The sequence below is a fragment of the Malurus melanocephalus genome, unplaced genomic scaffold (assembly GCF_030028575.1).
Source record: "Malurus melanocephalus ecotype Western Australia unplaced genomic scaffold, MMel_1.1 scaffold_4, whole genome shotgun sequence".
NCBI lineage: Eukaryota > Metazoa > Chordata > Aves > Passeriformes > Maluridae > Malurus > Malurus melanocephalus.
Genome location: NW_026623236.1, coordinates 3,545,537 through 3,571,669, shown reverse-complemented (window position 1 = coordinate 3,571,669; position 26,133 = coordinate 3,545,537). Strand labels below are relative to the sequence as shown.

Here is a 26,133-nt window from a genome sequence, read left to right as displayed (position 1 = left end):
GGTGACCTTATCTCTTGCTTCTGACAAACAAACATGAACAAAATGATGTGGCCCATGAGGGTTTTATCAGGATTTCTCAGAATTAATAATTAATTCAGAATCTAGTGTCAGACAGTATATAACTTGCTCTTTTGAATATGGATTGAGTTTTCTCTTAAAATTCGCAAGGACCTTTTCTCCCCTGTAAAACAAAATATTTCAAAACATCAGTTTTCTGAAAACTCATCTATCTTCATTTACTCATGACTGATTTGTTTGTGAAAGAGCTCAAAGRACATGGACTGTTTCTGTTCAAATCAAGAATTAATTTTGCTTGAGACGAAAGTGAAAATGTAAGGAGGGACCAAGGCTGTTTTGATGCATATGTGTCACATGGACTGCTGAGAAAAATCAGAAACTTGAAAAATGCAAATCTCTTCTGATCAAATCCATGATCATATATAATGGTGTCATGGTTTAATCCCAGCTGGCAACTCAGCCCAACACAGCCACTCAATCCCTCCCCTCAGTGGGACTGGGGAGAGAATCAGAAGAGTAAAAGTGAGGAAATTCACGGGTTGAGACAGAGACAGTTTAACAAGTAAAGCAAAAGTTGCACATGCAAGCAAAGAAAAATCAGGAATTCTTCCTTCACTTCCCATGAAGGTGTTCAGCCATACCCAGGAGAGCAGGGCCCCATCACAAGTAATGGTGAACTGGGAAGACAAATGCCATCACTCCAAATATTCCCCCCTTTCCTTCTCCATCCCCCAGCTTTATATACTGAACATGACACCACATGGTATGGGATGYCCCTKTGGTACCTGGGGTCACCTGTCCTGRCTGTGTCCCCTCCCATGTCCCTGTGCTCCCCCAGCCTCCTCACTGCTGGGSTGGGGTGAGGAGYACAAAAGGCCTTAACTCTGTCCAAGTTCTGCTCAGCAGGAAGGAAAACCTCCCTGTTTTATCAACACTGCTCCCAGCACAAATCCAAAACACAGCCCCAAACCAGCTACTGCGAAGAACATTGCCTCGATCCCAGCCAAAACCAGCACAAAGGGGAACAGGAGCAGAGGCTATGATGAGAACCATCAGCATTGTCAGAGTCAAAAGTGAAACTGTGGTTGCTTACTTGAGGGAAAAAAGTGTAAAGAAACATGCAGGAAGGATGTTGAATATGAAAAGGTCAGAGAAGGCAGATGTGTGGATGTTCCTTCACATTACTGGTGAATGCACCTATGGCAGAAAAAAAACTTAAAATGAAGAAATGCATGCAAACTTATGTAGACAAACACATATGTAAATGGGCGCTTGATTTTCACTGTCTTGGATTAAAGTCAGAAACTTAGAATGCTTTGAAAAGAATTCTTATATAAGGGAGGAAAAGATGTTAGAAGTGAGTAATTCAGGTCCTAAGCCACCCACTGACTGATGACAATGGAGACATGWTTTCCATTTTACTGGATCCTTTCTTCTTGAGTATCTAATGCTGAATCTTGAGAGCTGAATTCAGCGTTATTCATAGGAAACTGGTGAGAGATTTTGAACTAATTTTTAACCCTGGTTAAAACAGTGAACKGTTAATAAAACCAGGAAACCCCAAACTCGGTTTATGAAGCCATCTTAGGTGAGAGTAGAGTGAATACAATTTTGATATTATTAATTACCCTAAGATATGATATTATAGTAATTTTTGGGCATCTTTGTAGTAAAATTTGTCTTCACTGTGCTAGTACACTTTATATGAAGATAGCATGCTGGTATTTTCATCAAAATTTCAAATAGGAGCAACAGGAAAGTGAAAATGTGTCTAGTACCATCATGGCTATAATTTGGTCCTATTCATGGGGACTCTCTGTATCGATGTTCATGGGTGTGCATTTAGAAAGAAAAACTTTTTGTAAATTATTAGTTTTTATGTAACCATTTTACTGCTTTTGGTGAAAGTAGATTTTTTTTCAAACTATTTTTTTACTCAAGAATTTTATGCCTTGTAGAAGTTCATGGGTTTTTACTTCAAGCTCAGCATAAGAAACCTTTTAAGCATGAAAAAGTGAATATCTCCAAAACCAGACAGCTCTGTTTTTAAAAAAAGTCTTTCCTCTCACGTGTTCAACCCATGCTATGACCAACATAAATTAGAAACAATCATAATTCTGTTCCTTTGGCTATATCTTTTGGATGCCCTCCAACATAAAATGCATCAGCACAAAAATGTTCTTGTCCTTAATTAATTTATAGCTWAGAGCAGAATACCATAAATAACAGTTGAACTTCAGCTGCAAAGGTTTTAAAGCCACGGATAAAATATTTTATAAAAATTGTAATAAAGCTTAAATGGTTCTAGATGACAAGTAGAACTAATTATCAATAATCTTAGGAATTTCAGTGATGGACAACTGAATGTAAAATACGTTTATTTTGTAATATATTTGGGTTCTATTGAATTTATTGCCATTGTGGGAGAGAAAGTGATTTAAGTTTTATCCCTACCCTGAACAAATACACTTACTAAACTATTTGGTCASAGTGTTTGGTTTGGTTTGGTTTTAAAATGCTTGAAGCATATAAAGTATGCTGGCATTTCTTGTTTTGAAGCATGCATGGTTGAAGTGTACAGAATCTGCATGACATATTATAGAATTATATGGGAACACAGGACTGGAAAGAATCTAATGGGTCATCAAATTTATTGTTATAATATTGCAGGAATCATGTTTTATAATAATAACACCTTATCAAGTTCCACAGTGAGTGGAGTTAGGATTTTTGCTGCTGTTTCTCCAACTGGAAAATTTTTCCCAAATCTCATTGCTCCACGTGAGAACCTTTTTTTGGTTTCCATCCTAGGTTAAATTCTGGCCAATCTATGCCATTGTGTTCCCTTGCCAACACCGTCATTCAGTTGAAATGGCTCTTCCATCTCCCTGATGTTTGCCTCTGTGATATATTTACACACAGCAACTGGGTGCCTTAACAGCCTTTATTTTGCCAAGTTAAACAAGCCAAGCTCTCCACTCTGTCCTCTCATTTGATAGGCTCTCCATTGCCCTGCTCATCCCACAAGTCCATCTTTGTACCTGAGCAGGTCTGAGGTAATGTGCTACAAATGACAAAGTACAACAGTCTTGTATAATAGAGTAATAAAAGGAACCATAGCAAACAGAGCAGTAATTTCAGGCTTGCAAGGATGTGCTGTGCCAAATATTTAGCAGGTTGAGTAAAGGTTTTGAAATCTTCTAAGGGGATCTTTATTAGAAATAATGTGGGTTTTTTCCCCTCAAGCTGTTGATTGAAATTGCAGTATAAAAGATTTTAGGGTTTCAATCAGAAGCTAGCGAATCAGTGAAAATTATTATTTGGTTGAGAGCTTCAAAGAGAAACTTTTTCCAGTCATGCTGAGCCTGACATCCCAGTGCTTGGGATCAGGATCCCTGGAAAGYAGGATGTCTCTATAAGTGTAAAGGGGAGCATTCATTTTTCTACAGTCTTTCTTTTCTCAGGAATAAACACGCTGTTTTCATTTTAGCCTTTTTCTGCTCTGTGGCAGATGGCAAAAAGAGCTTTTGTAATATRCTGCAGGAAAAGGGAAGCACAAATTTAAGCTGCTACATGCACATATGAAGATCAATGAATATGAAAAGCTTTTAAAATACAATCAATTTCTTCAACAAGAGCAAAGGGGAATCCCMACTCTGAATACAAACAGATAAGTAGTCAATTAAGGAAATACACTGCCAGAACACTGCAGGAGTGGTTGCTTTCTGAGGACTGGGGGGGAGGGGGGGTGGAATCCCCCTGGGGATCAGAGACCTGAGGGAGACAGTTGGGGACAATCCCTTAGGATCAGGTGCATTCCTGGAGATAGGAAAAGCCTGGGATGGGCTGTGGGCCCAGCTTGGTGGCATCCATGGGTGGGCAGAGTGGGGTTGGGCTGAGTGGAGATGGACACCAGCCCTGTTGTGGTGATCTTGGGGCTGGAGCTGATGGCCCCAGGGGGCTGACATGGGGTCCTGGGAGCACTGATAATAAATTAAATGGAACTGTAAATCCAACAAACATTTCTGATGATAACAGTCCTAATCAAAGAGATGATTTGATGGTGGAAGCTGCCACACACCTCCTGTCCCCGTGGTGTCATGGGAAGTGGGTGCCCCCTCATTGCTCCCAAAGCCTTCTACAGTGGTGCTGGTACCAGGGGTGTTGGGGGCTCGACAAAATCGGCTTCATTTTGTGTCCCATTCTGAGCWGCTGCGCACAGCCAGACTGTCACAGTGCCACACCAGCCTGGCTGTCCAGAAGGACCTGTCCTTTGCTGCCCTGACCCCAGTGTGGCCGCTGGGGCTTGGRGTGAAAAGCAGCTTTGAGAGCTCTTTGCTTTCCCTGGCTGCTCCTTWGAGAGTCCTGGGAACGGTGGCTTGTAGATCAATGGGAATGTGGGAACTTTCACCGACCCCTTTCATTAGGGTATCTTGGCAAACCTGCCAAAGAAAACCTCAGCTTTCWGTACCACGATTTCCTGATCTGTGGTACACTGGGGGAGAAGGAACATGTGTATGTGAACGAGGAGGGAGGARAGGCTTTCTCCAAAACAAACCTACAGCGAGTCAATAGCTCCTTATCACTCTGCTGAAAGTAACAAGCAAAAATTATTCCATTTAGTGCACGGGATAAAACTCTCAACAACTGGGATGGAAAAGGCAGCCCTGGAAGCATCCTGCTGTGCAAAGGGCTGTGATGTTATCATAGCTCTGCTAGGTTAAAGTGGGCTGTGAGGCAAAGTCTGAGGTCAAAGCTCTGTCTTTCATTATCCTAACAGGGGTTTAGGAGCATTTTGATGCCTCTGTGTGATGTCTGTGAGTGAAATACCAACTTTATTCAAATCAGCAGCAAAACTCCATGGGCTTTGCAGAACAACACAACGTTGTATAATGGAGAATATTTTAACCAGTAATTTTGACTCTTTTTTTTGCTCACCATATTTACTGGGGCATCGCTTAATTAAAATGAAGGAGACATGTATAGACATAAATATTATCTTGAGATATTTGAATGTTAAATGAAGAAAAAGCTTTTCCAAGGAGTATAAAGTGTCTATTCTACCACTTGGTCAAGTATCAGAGGATAGAAACTATTCAAATCCTATCTGTGTTTCCAGACGTCTCTTCTAGGTAAGATATAGGTGTAGTTATTACACTTGCAAAATGACTTTAAAACAATAACTAGTGGCAAGAAAGTACCCTTAAGGGCCTGTGAACAAGGTTTCTGCAAATCAAGAATAATGCCACTTGTTTTGCTTACAGAGTATCAGCTTTCAATCTCATTTGGACTGATGAAAATCCAGAGTAACATCTTTAAACTCAGAASAGTAAAGGCAAATGAGGCCAGAATTTGACCCACTAAGMCTTGGTCCTTTTTKTATCTTAATAATTAGTATKCACTGKACAGCAAACTCTTCTTTGTTTCTTRYACTGCGTGAATTGCASTGCAAATTCAGCTTTTCATCGTGAAAACAGGATTCATTATCTTTTTTTAGGTCTAAATAGTTGCATATTAACTTTTAAAGACAGTAGTCTAGATCCTTCCTCCATTCAAATTAAAGAGAAAACTCTCACTGAATTTTTTTGAAGGACAAATCTTTTGTAGGGCTATTTCAGTAAATCCCTTGTGCCTCATCTCTAAGTTATCTCTATTTTTTATCTCACAAGTTATCTCTATTTTGCTATCTCTATTTTGTAAATTGTCATGACAGATGTGTTTCAGGGCTTGTGGGTATAACAATGTGATAACATGAATTCTTGCTCATGTAGGAAATGTTTTCTGCTATTCATAAACAGCTAAATAAATGGGTAATTGCTCAATCTTCTCCAAGAGCTAGTTGCTCAAGATTGATGTTCTCTAAGCAAATTTTCTAGAAAATTGAAATATTTATCAATAAAATAACCTTCCTATAAAGCTAAGTTTTTCTTAACATGTATGCACCAATTTAACTGTGATTACAACAAGTTAAGATTTCATTTCTGTATCTCTCCTTATCTTGTTCATAATCCAGTAGATCTTGTTCTTTCCATTCAGAGCAAGGGGGAAAAAAGTTACAAATACCAAGATGATACTATTTTGCAAGAATTCACATGCAGTTTGTTAAGAAATAATGGTCAAATGGGACATGCACTGTTCTGACTGCTGTTAATTTAGATACTGCAGTAGACCTGCCTGGTTCCTTAAATGGTAATGTTCCTTGTATGACTATATTGTTATTAGTATTATATAAATTATTTAAATGACAGTCAGTTTGCAGGGCTGAACAAAAATTGTTACTCTTTTTTTTTTTTAACGATCACAGCTTCCCACAATATCATGTTTTCCTCGCCCAGGAAAGACCTCCACGGTCTCACAGCCCTCAGAATCTCTGTGGCACCCCCAGAGCCTGCCTGGACACAGCACTGCCCAGACCCACTGGAGTCTCTGGAGTGCATTTGACCTGYAAAACTTTGTTTATTTATACTGTACCCATGCTGCTCAGTCAAGAGGGCCAGGGCAGAATCCAGGGAATCCACAATTCTCTTTGTTTATGCAGATTAATCAAATGTATGAATGAGCTTTTATCGACAYGAGACCCTGCCTCCATCCGGTGTGATGCCTCTGATCCCCATAYGTCCTGCAACATCCTCAGCTCTCCAGGAACAAAGCTCAGAGTTCCCTGCAGGTCTTCTCCACCTCCTTAGGATTTGGAGTTGTCACCATGTCCCCAAACCTTCCTTTGTTTTCTTTGTGGGCTGTGGAATAAACTGGTGTGTATCCCCTGCTGAGCTGCAGGCTGTCCAGCCCGGCCAGCCGAGGGTGTCCCTTGTCCCCACTGAGCAGGGACAGCTCTGCAGACTGCCTGCAGTGTCACTGGTGCTCTGCTGTCATTTCATTGTGTCATCATTGCATTGTACATGCTCTGCAGAGCTGCTGTGCCCAGTGAAGAACCCAGCACATCACTTAACAGCTTTTTCTTTCTCTCCTTTCTGCTGTTTTTTTGGGGATGGAGGGGGTTTCTTGGTGTTGATTGCCAAATTACAGCAGGGAGCTGTGACTTGTGGTGCCAGCATTTTTGGGGCAAAGGGAGTGTGAGGTTTCACCACCTGGTTGGGTGCACTCTGTCATACCTGCAAATACATCAYCWCGTGTATTCTTCAGGTCATTGTGCATTGGATCCTTCAGCCACTGCCATGGCTTTGGAAACACATGGATAAAGTCAGTGGGAGTCTCTGAATAAAAAATATGAGCATTTTCAAGCCCCTTGAAGTCTGGAAGGCTGTGTTTTCCATCTGGCCTGCTGGCTGGCTGGCAGACAAGCAGAACTGCTTCTCCTCTGTCCTGGCATGCAGCCCCTGAGCCTTATCTCTTCTCCAGGGAGCAGCAGGGACCCCGGGCAGCCTCAGGCGGGAGCAGCAGAGCGATGGCACAGGGACACCTCCACCCTCGGCTCCCTCCTCCCCACTTTGGACCCAGATTCTAGCGGAGCCCCTGCCCTGGGAGCAGCCTGGCCACAGGTATTCCTGCACACCACGGTGCTGCTGGCAGCAGGAAGGAGCTTCCAGGGGAGCCACACTCCTGAATGGATAACATTCAGGATTGCTGTTGCAATGGCATGGCTGGAAAGCAATACTTGAGCTTTCTGCAGATGTCAGCTCCAGGAGGTAACCAAAATGACTTATTTTAAAATAAGAAAATGCGAAAATGGGAGCCAAGAGTTTTTCAAAGGCTCATCTGAATTGTGGAGCTGTTAAAGCCCTCCCGGACTGTTGAAGGATTCTCAAGGACATCCTGAATGCTCATTATTTTCTTTGAAATGTTTTAGCATTGTGAGCTAAAATTAAGCATCCTGAGTTAAGGACTTAGTGTAAGGAACTCTGTAGCAGGGACCATGGAATTTTGTGACCATCCTACATGTCTCACAATATTCATCTTGGATTTTTCCTGTCTTTTAAAAACCCCATTGCTAGTGTCACATTGGTTATACAGCATTCTTTATTCACAGTTTTAAAGTTCCTCAAGGTGCTAGAACATACTTTGAAGCTATGAACCCAGCTCAAAAACTGGAAGGCAAACAGTAAATGATTTTATAAAAAATTCACAACTTTAAGCCCAATATCATATAATATTTTTAAATTTCTGAGTCATTTGGAAAGCTCGGGACTGTCTGCATTAATTATGGCCCCAGAAGATCTATCCCAACAGTCAGAAAGCAACTCCATTTGTAGTCAAAGATTGCAAACACAATCTTCCTGGAACTGAAAGTTGTACATTGTGCAATTTTTATGGCTTGCATAGCTTTTCTATTTTTAGTTGTTTCAAACCTGCAATGCATCATATAATCCTCCTTAAATTGTCATTTATAATGCTAATTGACATTAACTTGGCATAAGTTATTTGCTTTCTTAAATTTATATAGTTACTGCTTTATCTAATGATCTTACACAAATAAAACTTTATTTTTCTCTGATACAAAGTTGATGTGAGTACATACTGCTAGTGATGTGTTTCTAGTGATGGACTTAAAAAAAAACAAAACAAACCTCCTCCCCCAATAAATTCCCCCCTCCTCAGTATTTTCTTTCTTTTAAAAATATGCATGTGTTATGAAGTCCAATAAGTGTTCCTTTATTTCAGCAAACTATTTAATATTGGCCTTTRCAGACATTTGGAAAAGTTTCTCTGAGGTTTGAGGAAGACTGATATAATTGCACTTTTCAGCTTTTTTTGAATATCCAATGAAAAGAACAATTTTTGTATTTTTTTCCTTTCTAGAAATGCATCTTCAAGGTACAAGAGATCAGTCAGTGACAAGTATTTACACAGAACTCCCCAGCCTTGTTCTTACTTATTTAAACAGTAATGCTTTGCATTTGGCTACCTGCAGACATCCTTTGTGACACATTGTGTCACACCCTGGCAGAGCAGAGGTCAAGGCACTGCCACATCAGTTCATGGCTTTTGCCATTTTGCCATTTTGCCATTTTGCCAAATTTAAGTGTTTGGATCTGGCAGGATTTTTATTTTCTAGGCTTTTCTCTCCCTTTAATTGTAATCCTTTTTCTTTGTCACATATGGTTATTTCCATTTTGCCATTTTGCCAAATTTAAGTGTTTGGATCTGGCAGGATTTTTATTTTCTAGGCTTTTCTCTCCCTTTAATTGTAATCCTTTTTCTTTGTCACATATGGTTATTTCAACAATTCTGAGGTTTGTCGAATCCTTGGTGCTTGCTGCTTCCATGGGGCTGGGAGAATTCCAGTGCCTGGAAATCCGGTGCTGCAGCCAAGTCATCCTACAACACTGGGATGTGCTGCTGAGAACTTTTCCATACAGGTTTTTGGGGTTTATTGATGGCAAAAAGTAATAACAGTACCAATAAGTATAATCTGAATAAAGGTATTTTTTGCTAGCATGGCAGGTTTAGGTCATGGCAATCCCCCAGCTCCACAGAGTTTCTCTAAATATGGTCATTTCATAGCTGGGTGGTTTTGCAGACCTAGAATCAACTGACAAACTGCTGGCTGATTTTTTAATTTTTTTGGTTTTAAATTTATGTTGGGTTTTTTTTTTTTTTGCAGTCAATGATGTTGCACAGGATGAAGTGAAAAGGTTTAGTAAGATACCACACTTTTGAATTTACTTTGATTAAATGAGTTACACAATTTAATATGGAGACACAAGGTGTATGTATTCCTCAAATTCCATTTAATTTACCAGAGTCTTTTGGGTTTAAATATTTAAAATATTCTTAATTAGTARGACTAAGGAAATATTTATTCAACATGAGGACTTTGTTCTGACTTTTCTGAAAGCCTTGGGAAATATTTTTGGTATATATACAGTGGARGCTCAGCTGTGGTTTTTTGGGACAGCTGTGCTTACCAGTTGGCTATGGGATGCTCTGGAGAGCTGCCCTTGAACTTTCATCCAGGCAGGTCTGAAAAAAAGCTCTCCTACCTCTGAAATTCATGCAGTCTGCATGTGGATAAATGCAGATAAGGAGAAGCTCTTATCTGTGGTCTCTGCAAGAGAAGCAAGCAGTGGTACTGAAAGCTCATTAAGACATTTCCACTAGGGACAGAAGACATTTCCACTAGGGACAGAAACCTGAGTGAGGTTTATTCTCACTGGGAGTAAAACACTAAATGAAATGTGAAATGAACACGCGAGAATGCTCTTTGTTACATCTTGTTTCTTAGGACAACTAAGTGTAGCACCTTTAATATGATAAGAGGTGGATTTGCTTCCTTGAAGGAGGAAAACTGGCTAATCTGCCTTTTCCCAAGCCACAGCTTGGTCCAGCTTGGTCCCAGTTGAGCCAAGAGGTGACAGAGCTGCCAGCAGCAGCCACACCATGTCCTTGCCACAGCCCTGGGTCCACCACACAGGAGAAGCAGCCCAGAATAATTTCTCGTTCACCTAAACTTCTTGAAGGCAGAYAAAAAATATTTAAGGAAAAAAGTAAGGAATGCTGAGACTGCAGCATATCTGCAGGGTCAGACAGCTTTTCACTAAATAAAGAAAAACAATAATGTACTTATATGCTGCTTTCTTACCTGATCCACCAATCATACGCCACCTGTCTTTTTTTTTTTTTTTTTTTTTTTTTTTTTTTTTTTTTTTTTTTTTTTTTTTTTTTTTTGTGATGGTGACGAAATTTTGGCAGTATTGTGAAAAGTCAAATCAGTCTTTTAAATTTGTATTCCAAGTCCCAGTGATGCCTTAATATTTTGAGACACCCACTAATTCCCTTCAGCAACACTGAGATCCCCACTGCCTTTCTATCTTGTAGCTCCTCATATGAAATAGGAACTTGAAAATTTTATTATTAATTTGTTATAGATTTTTCATTAATAAAAATTAGTCTCTAGTTTCACTTTCTCTAACTAAAAGAAAACTAACATAKATCATTTTTTCATTGCTGTTTCTTAAATTAGTTTGGTACAATTATGGCCAAATTCCTGCCATTCCTTCTCCCAAGAAGAGTTTATCATGAGGAGTCRTGGCTGGAGAGCCAAATGAGCTCATTTCCCAGGTAGGGAGCTCGTAAGGGTGAGATTTTGACTCATTTCAGTGCTTTTYAGGAACACTGGGTTCTCTGCCCCTCTCGGGCAGAGGGTGCCTGTGGCAGAGGGCTGTGTGCTGATGGATCTTCTACAAGGATCCATCCCAACAGCACAAACCACTGGAGTTTGTGACTTCATTGACTCAAAGTTGGCGGGGTTGGTTACAGCGGGCACTGTGGGGGTGGACACAGTCCCACAGCCTTCCTCATGCCCTAACATTTGCCACCAAGTTGGCACTGTGTCAGATGCCGATAAAGAGGTGCCAAATACCTGCATTGCCTCCCCACCCTTCAGCAGCACCGGCCTTTGTGATGATGCATTTCTGGATGCAGCCCCAGTTTATCCTCAGCTCACCGATGTGCCCAARTTACAGGCACAACCTCTTTAGAGAGATTAGGGCTGACTCAAAGGGGCAAAACTGGGACCTCCCAGCCCATCCCAGGGTCAAAATGCAGCGGAATCCTCCAGCCATGTCCTCTCACAGGGAAACTGGAACARCACCACCCTCTGCACAGTATCTTTTACCATGGGAAGAAAATCAGGGGATGCTTTCCCTGATAAACACGAGTCATGGTGGKCTTTAGCAGTGGTCACTGAGGAAGAGGACAGGCCTGAAGTCCTAACACAGCCTCAGAGAGTGCAGGCTCCATTTAGAGACACTGCAGATGATGGATGAAACCTAAACTCCTATCTCAGTCACACAAATGAATACTTAAAGATGAACAAAGTGAATTTATACTAGTGCAGACAATTTTAAGTTCATGTCGACTTGTACAACACCCACTCCATTTGTAGGAGATCTTTTTAATATCTTTCCATGGCTCGAAAGTGAAAATACTTTCTAAGAAAGGCAGCTAAGAAAGTTTTACTCTATCCTAGTGGAAAACAAAGAAAATGGAACCCTTTTTTAAAAGTTAAGGAAGGTAGGGTGTTTGGCTAGTTGCAACAAGACAAACACAATTCACTGAGTTTTTATCCTTGCTGAAAATGRATTTTAAGATGTCACAGACATTAAAGAATCTGGCAGCAGGTAATTTMAGTAATGCTAGTGCAAGACCAAGCCCAGGCAGAGACATTTATTTGCTTCTCCTTTCCTTCCTTACTCAAAGTAACTATGCTGTATTTTCAGCTTAGCCTGAATTTTTGGTCTCAATTAAAAAGCCAGGTGAAGATTTAAGCAGATTAACATTAAAAGGCTATTAAAGAACCCCATCAAAACCAGCTCAACCTGTACATGCAGGATAACTCTTTAGCTTCATTCTTTTCAWGTGAAGAAATTGTTGTCTAGGGATTTTGAAACCATGACATTAGAAGAGGCACACAAATATTGTTTGTGTAAATTAAAGTGGCTTTAGCTATTCTCAGTGCCCAGGTGAGGTGTCTGCAGGTTTTGTGCTGCTCCCTGTCAGCATGAGGCATTGGTATTATTTAAATCAGTTAGACTGACATTTACTTCTTTACTTTCTCTGCCACAAGTTCTRAAGTCAGTGGAAAGCCTGCAGGATTGCTGGGAAATAATGACAGCCACTGGGCTGGCACTGCCAGCAATGAAGTAAGACTCTCCTTTCCTTTCACCTCTTTACAAACAGAAATGAGGAGTGAAGGCCAGGGCTTTGAATAATGCAAGGGCCACTCTGGAGCCCCACAGTKCTAGTCCTCTTATCAGTGACATGGAGCAGAAGAGCTCAAAGTTTGTGCCACCRAGCCCAGCAGAAGCCAGGATAAGCCTGGAGTGAAGTGGGGATGTTGTGCAACCTCTCTCTGCTTCAGCTTCCCCGTCTCTTCCTTATTCCTGCTGAACTGCTGTATCTCCAAAATATCCTTCAGCAGCAACTTAGAAATCTGCCTCCAAAACAAGTAATAGAGCTCTGCATGCCTTGACCAAACTTGAAAAAATCGGATTTTTTTCTGTTTTCCCACCACCCTCTGCTTATTTTCTCTCTCCAGACGGTGTATTTATGGTGAGTTGCACTTTCCCTTCGCACGGCTGATTAGTTTTCCATTTCCTTTGTTTGTAAAGGAGCAGGCAGTGGAAAGGAAAGGTTGTAAATCAAACAGTGACGCAGCATGAGCACAGATACTGCAAGGTAACGTCTGTACTCATGCTAAACGCTTGGAGTGGTCCTTGGCACACTTCTGGCCAGGCCACTTAACACCCTCCTGATCCATTGGAGAGCGTGTTTCAGGAGTCAGCATGGGCTAGGAGCAATTCCCAGTGGGCAGTGTGGATGCAGCCAACATGTCATGGATGCTAAGAGGGCTTAAGAGCCTGAAGTATTTTCCAGGACAGCTGGCCTCACAGTCAGAGAGGAGTCCTGGRCATGGTTAATCTCCAGGATACATGTAGCCAGAGAATTCTTTTTTTATTTTTTCTTTCCCCCAGTGCGAAAAATATTATTGTAAACCTGCCAAAATTGATAGTGAAACTCAAGGGCAACTTTAGTATCAGGGACTATTTTTAACTCCTCGTTTTGAAACCAGTTACACTTCACAGAGGAGGAATCTTTTGGGAGGTGGAAGGCAGCCCAGTCTAATGGAGGGGGTTAAATTCACATCTCAGCAGATGACAAAGCATTCGTGTGCAAGCTGGTACTCCGTGTCTATCAACAACTGAAGMTTCCTACAAAGGAGTCACTGACAGAGTTTTGGAACTTGCTCCCTGCTTTGGTTGACAGTTGAAATTTGAGATGCTGCAGATGGTTATTTTTTTACACTGTTGTCTCTTGGAGACTGTATTTGTAGAAGATACAGCTCCTCTGTCTAATTTTCTTCCTCTGTGCTGTAAAATCTGTAACGGTATCTACATGGTGAACTTTATCATTTTTTTCTTTTTGAACAAAAGGAAGGTAAATTAATCACATGTAAAACATAGCTATAGTTTATTCTGCAAAATCAGAGCTGTGCAAATTATGGCTACTGAAAAGAATACAGACTCAAGATCCACATCAGGTCAGAAAGAGACAGCAAAATGTTTACCTCTACCCAAACTTTAGAGTTTGCTTTCCAGACATTAATCTCTTTGTCTCATCTCACACTTGTAAAAAATATGAGTTAATTTTGAAATAAGCAATTTTAGAGTGRAAAGTTGAAACTTATTTTGTAGAAAGTTAAGGGCTTCCTCATTTCCTAACTGTATTTGCTATTTGCCCCATGGTTCATTCCTAGGTCAAAGCAGGCTTGCAGAGCTGTGTTCCCTCAGTGATATCTAATTTTAGGTATTTTGGTTGGTCATATTAAGGATAGGAACAAGGCAAGACCTGTGATGATTGTCAACCTGCTCCTCCATGGTGCTGCTTTCAGCAGTTTTCTTCCATCTTGGCAGGAGACAATGAATTATTATAGGAGCAGAGATCTTCAGAAACTACTGACTGGAGATACCAGAGTGTGGTTCCTGTGTGCACAGTGTAYTTCACATGGTGGGTTATCAGCTTGGCTCTGTGCTGCCAACAAAAAGAAATGACCAGTGCTTACCTAACACCGAGGATTTCCTGTCTTCGGGGGTGAAAAATCTTTGGTAGGCMAGCTAATCTGCATCACCTCTCTTACCATTTTCCAGGCACGTTCTGCCTGTCAGGTGATAAAACAAATGTTCAGTGGGTTTGGACTGGAACTAATGGTAGCATTGCTAGCGTGGTCATTGTGTGAAGGTCACAGTTTGATTTGAAATGGGCTGACTCAAAAAAGCAGAAAAACAAAATGTGAGGAATCATCGTAGGGCACCGTGCTCAATGCAGCGCTCAGAGAGGGGCTGGGTCTCGAGGTTTCATCAGCTGGGTGCAAGGCTCCAGAAAACAGAGGCATTTCTTTACTTCAAAAATCCATTTTCCATGAAACAGAGTGATTCCTGTGCATGGAACACCCCAGTGGGCTGGGAAGAGGGGTGAGTTGTCTGTGTCTCCCAGCTCAGCTGCAGTGGGTGAGAAAGGCTGCACTGCAGGCGCTGCTGCCACCTTCCTGCTCCTGTCCAGTCCCTCTCAGCCACACGGCCACTCCAGAGAACTCTCAGCCCTCATYAGACCTAGTGGCATGTTTGTCTAGTGGTGTCAGCTACTTGAACTGTCTCCTCCRTGACTCCTGTTTGTACTTTCTGGCAGCTGGGAAGCACAGTAATCAAAACATGGGTAGAGTGATATATAAAAGTTTATTTTTTTTTGACTCGGTGATGATCTAATAGCTTATCATTCCTCATGCCTCACGCATCCAAGATGTTTTTCCAGATGAAGCCTGGGAAACATGAATCTTTGTGAAACAAGTCTATGTTACTCTTTAGTTGGTCAGCATGCATTACTCAAGTAAAAGTATTCCAGATGAAACCACAAGTTTCCCTGAAAATGACAAAATTAATGGAATTATACCAGAATAAACTCTGTTCTTTGTAAATCTGTGCCATAATTTAGCTAGAGAAGASTTTACCTTGGAATTAAGAAAATGGAGTTAAAGTGGTATAAATCTGCCTTRGTGATGACTGGGTTTCCTCTTTTGATTTTGTGAAATCCTTTTTTGCTTTCACACAGATTATACTTATCCAGAAAGACCCCTAGATGTGGAATTTTCAGAAATCTACTTATTTTCTTCCTGAGAGTATATTTACGCTTATTCCTTTCTTTTCTTTTTTTTTTTTATGCAAAGGAACTATTGTTGATACAGTCCTTGGTGAACATAGTCCGTGTGTTACTATGCCCCACTGTTACAAGAACCAATTTTAGAGGGTAAAAAATGAACCTTTGATAAAGCAAAAAGTCTTTGCTGATCCTCATGCTGTACCTCAGCATGTCTGCTATAACTTTGCTACTTGTCTGCACTGCTTGCAAACACCAAACCCCACTGTGGCAGCGGTGACAATAGGATGAAGCAAGTATTCCTTTTTCTATGTGTGAGCTTAGCCCTGGGGTGCTGGGATGCTGCTCCTCCTGACACCTGTGTTACAAACCCTTTCCCAGGGCAGCAAGCAGAACAGATGAATTTAGACCAGCCACAGGTCCTCTCTGAGTCTGTACAGGAATTACAGACCTGTGGTTTGGTTATTCAAGCTGTTTACTGGGTAGAGAAWTGTCCTGATTCAAAGAGTATCTGTAGCTCTGTGCCAACAGTCCAACAAGAAGGGCAAGTAGCAAACATGTGCTCTCAGAGAAAGCACGTTGGCAAAGTAAAACACTGTCAAAAGGAACAAAGACGTTTTCTTTTTTGCTCAAATCAAGTTATGATGCATTTGAGGACAAGGGACTGGGGGAGGGTTAGACAGAACAGTGGTAAGAGAGTACTCAAAGCATGAAAATTTAGAAATTCAGGAAACCCCAGGATTGCTAAGGGCTGATATTTGTTCCGTTCTTCATTGTATTAGTCATTTGGTTTATCACTCTCCTCTGACCATCATGACTGAAACAAACATGGGAGTCACCTGCAAAAACAAAACCAAGAATGAGATTTGCACTCCCTTGGCCTGGTTCATTCACAGCCCAGAGTCTGACACACATCTGCCTCAGGCAGCATCCGAGCCCAGCATTTGCTCTGACAGTGCAGCCACAGCTCCTACCTGCTCCTATCACAGCCTCTTGGGAATGCAACTCCTTTTAATTTCTTCAAAGTGTACAAAATAATAACAAACATCTGCAGATTCCAGGAAAACAGCCTGGAATAACCAAAATGAAACCTAATAATTTTAATAACCCTCTGAGGTGGTATGAACAGCTGCGTCTCTGTATGATTGTCCTGTGAAAGTCACACCGTGTAAACTTAGTTGTGGCTATCCATATCTCTTGGGACTAAAGCCATCCATTCCCATCTGGRATGGTCCTTGCTGAGGATTTCTAAGCCCACAAGGTCAATTTGATGCCTCCATCTTCCTCTCCTCCGGACATTTGAGAAGGTGTCTTCTAATCTGTTTTTTTTTTTGTTGTTGTTGTTGTTGTTGGTTGTTTGTTTTTAATGGTTTTGTTGTTGTTGTTGTTGTTGAAGTTTTTTGTTTGCTTGTTTTCTTTTTGCTGCAGATTGATGGGTTTTTTTAATCTGTACCTACTACTTTCAGATACAGACTGATAGTATCTAAAAATTTTTCCATCTCTCCTCATCATTTGTGGAGTGTTTCAGATCTGATGGAGGTTTTATATTATTTGGTCTCCAGCTGAGAATATTTAAACTATTTTTCACTCCTCGTGCTATATATTGATCTGTCATCACTGGGCAGAGATTTGGCTTGCTCAGTTCTTGAGTTCTCCTCAATCAACCCYGTACCAGGCACTTCTGCTCATCACTTTGCTCTGCTACAAATTCCTGCACAGCAGATGGGAAGATACAGTTCCCAAAGCCACAGCAGMCAGATGAATTCCAGCTTTGTTTCACCAACCCAATTGCACTGTCCCTCCGCCACTGTCAGCCTGTCAGAAACCCAGCCCTTTCATGTCAGATCCTAACAAGCTAGATCTGCAGCTGAGATCCAGACTACGAATTTATTGCCAATGGAAACAACCATATCATGGCTTTAAATCAACTCTTTTTTTTGTGCGTGTATGTATTGTAACATTATTATTATTATCTTAAGGGAAAGTACTATGGAGCCAAAATCATCATGTGCAATTAGCAAGAGGGACTAACATTAAGTTCAAAGAACCCCTTTGGGTTATCTGATTCTAACAGCACMAGTTACAGAGCCTAACCCAACCTGCTGTTTCAAGAGCTACAGGGAGAACAAATTGCCATCAGCTGGGGAAAGAGTTGGAGCAGCGTGCAGCCTGTCCTCTCCTGACATCCTACTCAGCAAATTCCTCACAGATTTCCTCCTGATGTCAGTAGAACCAACATAAAGGCTATTTCACAAAATCTTGTGTGGGTTCTAACTTGTGAAAACTGAAGGATCCATGCCCAGAACAACAGTACAGACTCACGTAAATAATCACAGTATTTGTCTGTTGTGCATAAAGCTTAACAAATGACTGAACTCAATAGTTCCCATGCCAAGTACCAATGCTGTGAGCACATATTGAAATGAGTAGCCAATAAATGCCAAATCAAGGTGAATGATCACATAAAGTCTTCATGTTTGACTGGAAGCTGTTAGGAAAGGTTTCCAGTTTAATATACAATTTGATAAGGGGTGGAAAAAAAAATCAGAGTTAAATGCTGAAGTCATTATAAATCATGAGATATTTCTTCAGGGAACACAATCCCTTCAGCAGATCAGGAATGCTGTAAGATATGGAGATGTGATCAGGACTGACAGCAGGAGGTCATTCGTTACCAGTGTTAGACTGGCAGTGTCCCCAGAATCAATTTTGTAATCCTGGTGGAACAACAGATAAGAAAAGTTTTGGGATTTGGATATTTGCACACTGAAATAATGTCATGCAACTGCTGAGAAACTTTTCTCCTTTATCATGATGCCATCAGAAATGCAGATGGATATCCAAATGATAATACTAAGCACTCCTTTCCAGCACACAGTGTTTCAGCCAAGATCACGGGTATGTTCTGGCTACTTCACGCTGCTCCAATTAAAGCTCAGTCATCCTTACAGCTGCTTTATATTCCTAGAGCACTGCACAACAGCTGGATCATGCCGTTGATTTTGGCCCTTGAACTCCTTGGAAATTACTGTGTGAATATCAAAACCTTGGCCTTTTCTGTCACCATTTAAGCCTCTGTCACCTGCATCTCTGGCTTCAGCACATGACACCTTYGCATTTGGATAACGTGCTGAAAATGTATCAACATCATAAGGGAAGACAGAGTAAGTGTTAGCATTACTCTGATTTTGGCAGGCTTTCATTCAAAGGCTGTTAGGGGCAGTGTCCCCGAGAGTGACAGACTGTCACACTGTCAGTCAAGGCTTGCTGCAAAATAAACCTACAAGTTTAAAAGAAATTTTGAAAGAGGCCAAATTCAATCTCCTTTAATGGCAATCATATGCTAATTAGCCATATGATATAAAACACCAGGACAATTGGTTGAGCTGCTCTGTTGCTGTTTTAATGAATTTTGAAAAATCGTAACTTTGCATCTGTCCTTTGTGGGCCTGTMTTGATTTGCACTGAGCAAAAGCACACTTGAAATATGCATTCCTAATTTCTCTGTCAACAGGATRATAAGCCTACAGTCAACTGCTCAGTCTTTACATGCCTCCATGGTCTTTACATGGCTCCATGGATTATTATCTCAGCTCCCACAGGGACAGATGGATCCAAGGGGCTGTCCTGAGTTGTGATGGGGCTGGGTGACACACCACCTTTCATGAAGTCTAACATACTCAGCTRAGTGCACCTGGTTCATCATGCAATGTTTCAGGTTGATGATGTATCTCACCCAGTCATAAGTTTAATTTAACATTAATTGTACCCCTTCAGTGCTAAAAGTTTTCTCACTACAGAGAAATCCCTAATGTGGCATGTTACTAACTAGAATATATTGTAGTATAATAATCTGTTTTCCACTGAAAAACATATACAAGAAAGTCTTAAAATATTTATTCTTAAAACATGTAGGATGTCCTAGAGCCATGAAACCATTCACTGTAAGCCATAAAAAATAAGTTTAGTTTAGAGATGAAAGTGGCTGGAGGCTGTGACCCACAGGGACTCAGAAGGAAACACTTAGAAAATAGAGACAGATTGAATCCCAAGYGCTCTCTCCTGAGAGGAAATGTGGTTGGAAAGTTTCAAACCCATTAAAGTTAAACAAATTGAAAAGCCCTATCTGAGAGGAAACATAGTACAATGTTTATTTTTCCATTATAAATCTGAAACCTAAAAGATTTCCTGAGGTTCTCAGGTATTGTTCATGCCTATAATGGRGATCTGTTTTTAGAAAGTGTAATTCATGTATTTAATTCAAACTGTTTGATGAAAAACACACTGCATAAGCATTCAGGAAGTTAAAGRCCATTGTATACCTGTATCACATATTGTTTGGATAAGAGCAGACCTACAATGCAAGGAATCTCTTTGTGAAACTCTCTCATTCCAAAATATGGGGTCTATTTCTGCCCCCATTTATGCTGCTGGATGAATTCCACTGAATTAATGAAGACATGAGTAAYCAGCTGTAATAAAAAGACAATCTTCCTGCTGAGTGTGAAACTACAGAAGTGCAAGGCTAATTGTGAGCAAGAGATTTATAACTGGCCTGAATCAAGAAGGTAGGCAAGCCACTGCAGACCCAGAGTCATTCARCACAACTGATTAGTCAATGGATTTCAGGTTTTGCTCCATCAATAGTGAACTGCTGCTCTGAACTCCTCTTATCCTTCAGAAGGATCTGTTTGACTAATGAACAAACTGCAGACTAAATCCAGAGATTAATTTAAATGAGAGGAAATACTTGGAAGCAGTGGAATATTTTTCATTAGATTTATTGCTRTAAAAATTTAGCAATACAGTGGGTCAAGTGACAGAGCTAAGGAGCATTTGCTGTTGTAGTCTAAGACTCGCTGTGGGTGCTTAAGAGGACAGAAATGTGAGCTTTGAATAGCCATGACCTGACAYTTTGGAGAACCCTGAATCTTCTGGAAAGAGTGTGTTGATCCTGTCCACTTACCTCTCAGTGATTTCATATCCTTTATGCTCATTTTTCAAACTTCTTTCAACTTTTCTTTAGGGTGYTTTCTGTCCCATCATCTTGTGCAGTATTTGCCACCTGATTTACTCAGCATTCCTCATTTTTCTTGGTTAYCTGCAATAAAATCATTGCTTAATTCAGGAAAACTGCTGACTGTCATTTGTTATGCATTGGCACTCCGCTCTCATAGTGAATTTATACTCCAGGAATAGGTTTTTCTAAAATTTTATTGCATTTCTGTTTCTCAAGTTAGCCATATGTTAAAATAAGATCTCTTTGACAACATGTTTTGTTTTGTAGTGTTGAATTTTGAATGATCAAAATATCAGCTGAAGAAAAGGAAACAAACACTAGAACATGTTATTAATAATTTTTCTGCATCACTTTTAATKTCCATATGTTTAAATTTGTATCAGCATCTTGGCTTGCTGAAAAAGATGGCTAACCTTACCTTAGGACTTTTTTCTGCCACACACAGAGTTGTTGAAATGGTTGAGCTTTCTACCACAGTCTCTTGAGCATGACAGTATTTCTCAGTTTTTAGAAGACAGTTGTTCTTACCAAAGGCAGTATTTCCACTGTGGCTTTTTATTTGGTAAGTAATTTTGTTTATCTTGATGTTTGTTTCTTTCTAGGCAGGGATGAGATCCCGAAACCAAGGTGGAGAAAGCTCGTCTAACGGGCACTTCTCCAGTTCCAAGCCTGTCATCAGCCATGCAGAGAATGAAAAACTTCAGGAGGATGCCAAGAAAAAGAACAAACCTCATYGGAAGGAAGATGAGGTCATGGTTTCAGCAACTGTCAAACGGCACTCAAAATCACCTGGTCCTAGCGAGAGAAAGAACAAGAAGTCCATAGAGCTTTCTAAAGAAGACTTGATAAAACTACTCAGTATAATGGAAGGAGAATTGCAGGTAAATTAAACGTCTTCTAAACCGTATTTTCTATGTACCTGTCTATTTTTAGGYTGTCCAAAGAGCACAGGGCTCAGCTAACAGGGACATGCATATTTAAGGCAAAGAACCACAAAGAGAAAGCAGTGGTAGTTGGTGTTTTACAGCTGTAGTTTTAATTGCTGCTTTATTTAYCACTGCAGCTACCAAAGCAAAACAAACTGTAAACACCTGTCAAARAAACACCTGAAAAAGAAACAGGGACCTGCAGGTGAGGCTGAAAACAACCACAGGGGAACCAGTGATGGGTGGGAGGAAGCAAGGGGGGAAGAAAAGTAAATATAGAGAATGTAATTGCAATCATTCTTGAAAATATTCAAGAGACAAATCTGCAAGTCAGGAATGCTGAAAATGGACTTAAGATGTCCCCTGGAACTTCTGCATATTTAGATGTTGCTGAGGGCTCGGCCAAAGCTCTGCCTGTCCTGTCTCGTGTCTGGAATCCAGAGCTCTGCACATTCCTTGCCTTTCAAAGATGCATTCATTTGATTTCTTGGAGTAGTGCATACTTGAAARCTTTCTCAGTTGTCCTGGTTTGCATGTTAATTCAGCCCAGTAGTAAGTCCTTGATGGCAGTCAGYCTGATTTTGCACTTAACTTGTCCCCAAATGTCCATCCAATTTTGAGATTCTCTTTAATGCTAATACATCATTGAATTCTCAGTAGTGTCAAGCTTCAGAGAATTTCAARATAAAAAGTTGAAACATGGTATTTCAAAAATTCAATATGAAGATTTCTGGCTTTTCAAAACTTAGCCCCTTYTGTGGTAGGACTGCTTATCAAACTCAATCATTCTTTTGATTGTACTKCAGTGACCTTTTYCAYTGAACCTATGGACAAGCAGAAAAARGTTGCCCAACCTGTGTGAAAACATTTTATCTTAATCCCTTTATTCTAATTAACCATTACAGTTTAGCTTTTCATATAAGGTTTTACTTTCCCCCCAAAACCCACGTTCATAACATTATTTTTGTGTTGAAATTGTTACCATCTTGTTTGATTACAAGAAGCAATGGTCCTGTTAGTTTCTTTGGTACCTGAGTCACCATTACCACAACTTTGAGATTCTAGCTCAGTAACTACCGTTAAATATCACTTTTTCTGCACATAGTTCACCTCTATTTTGTCCAAAACTACTCTCAAGTTACAAGAAGTGCTCATTCAAAATAAATAATTTTGTCAAAAGACAGAGAATGATCATTTTACAATGAAAAACTGCAGAGGAAGAAAAAAAGGAAGAAAATCTGTTGAATGCAATTTTGCAAAGGAAAAAAGAAATTATCATTTTAGAAAAGTAACCATTTTTATAGTGCTCCATTTTACTTTATTCAAAAACTTGTATATATAAATTTCCTTAGAGATGGAGCTAGCATGCAGCTTCTGTGTTGAACAGAGCCAAACCTCAATAGAAATGTATCATGCTCATGTTGTTCAGAAAGATTTACCCTGAAGTCACCTTTGTGGTCTGGGAAGGGGAGGCGAAGAAAGACACTAATGTTTCCTGTGTGGCAATAAATGTGGTCTTTATTGCTGGAGTCATTCTCCTGCTCTTCACCAGTCTTTTACATTATGGGATGGTTACACAACCTTTGAAGAACTGCCCATGTTCTCATTATCCCCATGGGGATGATGGGGATAGGTCCTGGACAATACTTTTAGGGTTATTTGTACATACAGACCCCAAAGAGGTRTTAGGCACTGCTAAAGCTTCCTGTCAAGACAGGAATGTTGAGGACAACCATGGTGTAGCTGGAGAGTGCATTGTCCTTCTGCCCCTTGCAGCCAGGCAGGGAAGAGGGTCATTATTTTTAATCCATAGGGGTTTTTAATTTATTTCAAAAYGCCCCATTTCAGTTATTTCCCTGGTACCTGTGTTGACCCATTTCTGAAGTGGGTGAGCTACAGCACTTTGGCCTGAGATGAGAGCCTGGCTTTTACACTACAGATGAAGATGAGCCAAGGAARATTCCAGCCAAAGTAAATACTCTGGTATTACCTCCTGGCTGTCACAGTGACCTAATGCACTGAGTCATTTCATGGCTTTTTATTTTCAGCTCTGTTCAGACATCTCTGGTGGCTGGCTGGTGTTTTGTTGGACTGACAAATCCCACTGCAGGTTTATTTTGAAGCCATTTCAATATTGGCAAATCAAACACTATCTAGGCATATGTAAGAAGATTTTGTTTCAAGAATAACACCAGGCTGTATCTGTAGGGAGATCCATTATTTTCTGAATCAAAAAGCAGGATAAAATACCATGGCTGTTTACTGAGCCATGAGCAGGGGGCATTTTATAGCTGTACCACCAGGGTGACACTGCCTCAGAATGCTCAGTGAGCTAAGCCATGGGAGGTGATCTGGTCATGACAGTGTGGGGTTAGCAGGGTGTACAGGTAATGTATTCATACATATCATAAGTTCTTAGTTCACTAATTATTATTACTAATTATTCACGTTATCTAACAACATAGACACACACCACATTGCTCTTGCTGTCAGTATTGAGCACTTACCTTATAACTTGATGTCCCAGCACTTCATTTTGAAGTCAAACATGCCAGAAAACCATGGAGAGATGCCCTAGCAATGATGTCATTTTTAGTTTGATTGTTTTTTAAAATTAAACATGCTCAGGTAGCTTGCTTGTGCTTTAGTTTCTAGAAGCAAGCTGGACTCAGCTCTGCCTGTCTTCATCTTTCCTAGTTGGACACTAAGCCTTTACTGAATATAGAGAAGGAAAGATTTTCATAAACATCTGAGGTCACTGTAGCCTGTGCCTTATTTTGTAAGAAAACAAAAGGGAAGAAAAAGTACACAAAAGCTGCGGTGATGGGAATGTGTCCCAATGTACATGGCAGGAGAGCTCTTAAGTACAGCCTCCCTGAAGGGGAGTGGGAAGCAAATGAACTGRTGACAGGGATTTATTTTAACAGCCCTATAGCTCAGTGGAGTGTATTTTCTCTTGTGAGATCTAACCACTCATATTAAAAAGTCATGATTACATGGTYTTTAAACCCATATTGAATATATAGAGGCAAAAAATCCGTGAAGGATTGCTTCCTATACCTGGAAAAAAAATCTAATTTTTAAAAACTGCAAAGCTGATTTGAAAAGAAAACTTCAAAAGCCAGTAGAATAAATTAGACCATGAAGGCATGGCATTAATTTGCCTGGTTGTTACAGTGATTTCAGTCAAACCCCCATGTGAGTACTATTAATTGTAATTAATAGCAAGACAKGCAGTGTGGATCTTTACAATGATGATATAATCCTATCTGTGGTTCACAGATTTTTGTCCAATGGCCTATGTATTTGTCCTGGCAGGAATATATTCCCTTTCTGTACAATTTCTGAGCAGCAGCCATTAATCTTCAGCAATACCAACACTGATTTTGAACATTTCCTGACTGGGGGCCCAAAAGGAAATGAGCAGCAGTRTTCCTACATGTTTACCACTCACTCTTTTTATTGCATGTTTGGGAAAAAAAACCCATAATAATAAAAGTATAAAGACCTCATCCGACTACAAATCATTAGGTTTTTCAAGAAAAATAATTTCTTATGCAGATTCTGTGCCAGTTGCTGGAGGACAATTTAAGCTTGGGAGACAGTTTCCTATATTTCACACCAACTTTAAAAGAGCAACTTTTCCACTCAAGACCTTTATTACAGTGCACGTTTTACTGTTTTCCCCCAGTGCAAACATGGCATTCAWCCCCTGCAGCTCAGCCCCCAGTTCCTGTCAGGGACCCTGGCAYGCTTTAGGGCTGAGGGAGATGTTTCCTGAGAGCCTGGCACTGCCAAGGAGCAGAACTCAGAGCCACTCAGCCATGGGGTGTAAAGGAAATACATCTTAAGGGGTCAGCTGTACATTTCCGCTGGGGCAGACCTGAGGGTGCAGATGGACAATATGTGAAATGTGATGTCTTGGGGAACAGTATTGGAATGTACAAGTGATGTATGGATTAATCACAAGATGTAATTTCTGACTTCCAAATGGTCTAATGTAGCACTGGGATTGGTTTGATTTTTGAGGGGAAACACTGTGTAGCAGATATTCAGAGGTAAAACTCTTTATATAACATCCCTCCTTCAAAGGGAGAGACCAAATGACTCTGCTGCCAAAGAAGCCCCTTCCTTTGATGAGTGTTTATTTAGGACTTTGTTCAATGGTTAATTTGAGTGCTCACAAGGTGCCAGAGCAATTGGTTGCTGCGGGGCAGATATGGGAGGTTGCTGATGGTTGAAACAAGACAGTCATGGGGGAAGAAGCTCTCTCATCCAACAGACAGGAGGAGCTCCCCTTCAGATCGGCTCAGGACTTTCTTCTCAAGCTGGGAGGATCAGGAGAAGGCTAGCAGAGAACTGTGGGTTTTATTCTCTCTGGTAAGGCTCTTATCAAACATTTAGATGGCAGTGGCTGCACAACCAAATCCTCTCCCTTAACAAAGTCAGTTAACTCACACAGGTATAGGTGACATRCTACCCACAGCACTTTAACATTTTAAAGTTAAAATACATTTTAGTATTTTACCATCTGTCTTTCTATCAGAAAACTATGCTTTG

At 40.5% G+C, this 26,133-nt stretch overlaps 1 protein-coding gene across 3 annotated transcripts in view; it reads left to right on the top strand.

Moving 5' to 3' along the window:
* The window catches only part of FILIP1 (filamin A interacting protein 1), a 99,529-nt gene that overhangs the window by 19,222 nt on the left and 54,174 nt on the right, over nt 1–26,133 (top strand). For all 3 annotated transcript variants that reach the window (XM_057369226.1, XM_057369217.1, XM_057369208.1), the window contains exon 2: nt 21,250–21,528. In XM_057369226.1, coding sequence (XP_057225209.1) covers nt 21,256–21,528 — 273 coding nt within the window. In that variant the 5' untranslated portion in view covers nt 21,250–21,255. The remainder of the gene's footprint in view (nt 1–21,249; nt 21,529–26,133) is intronic.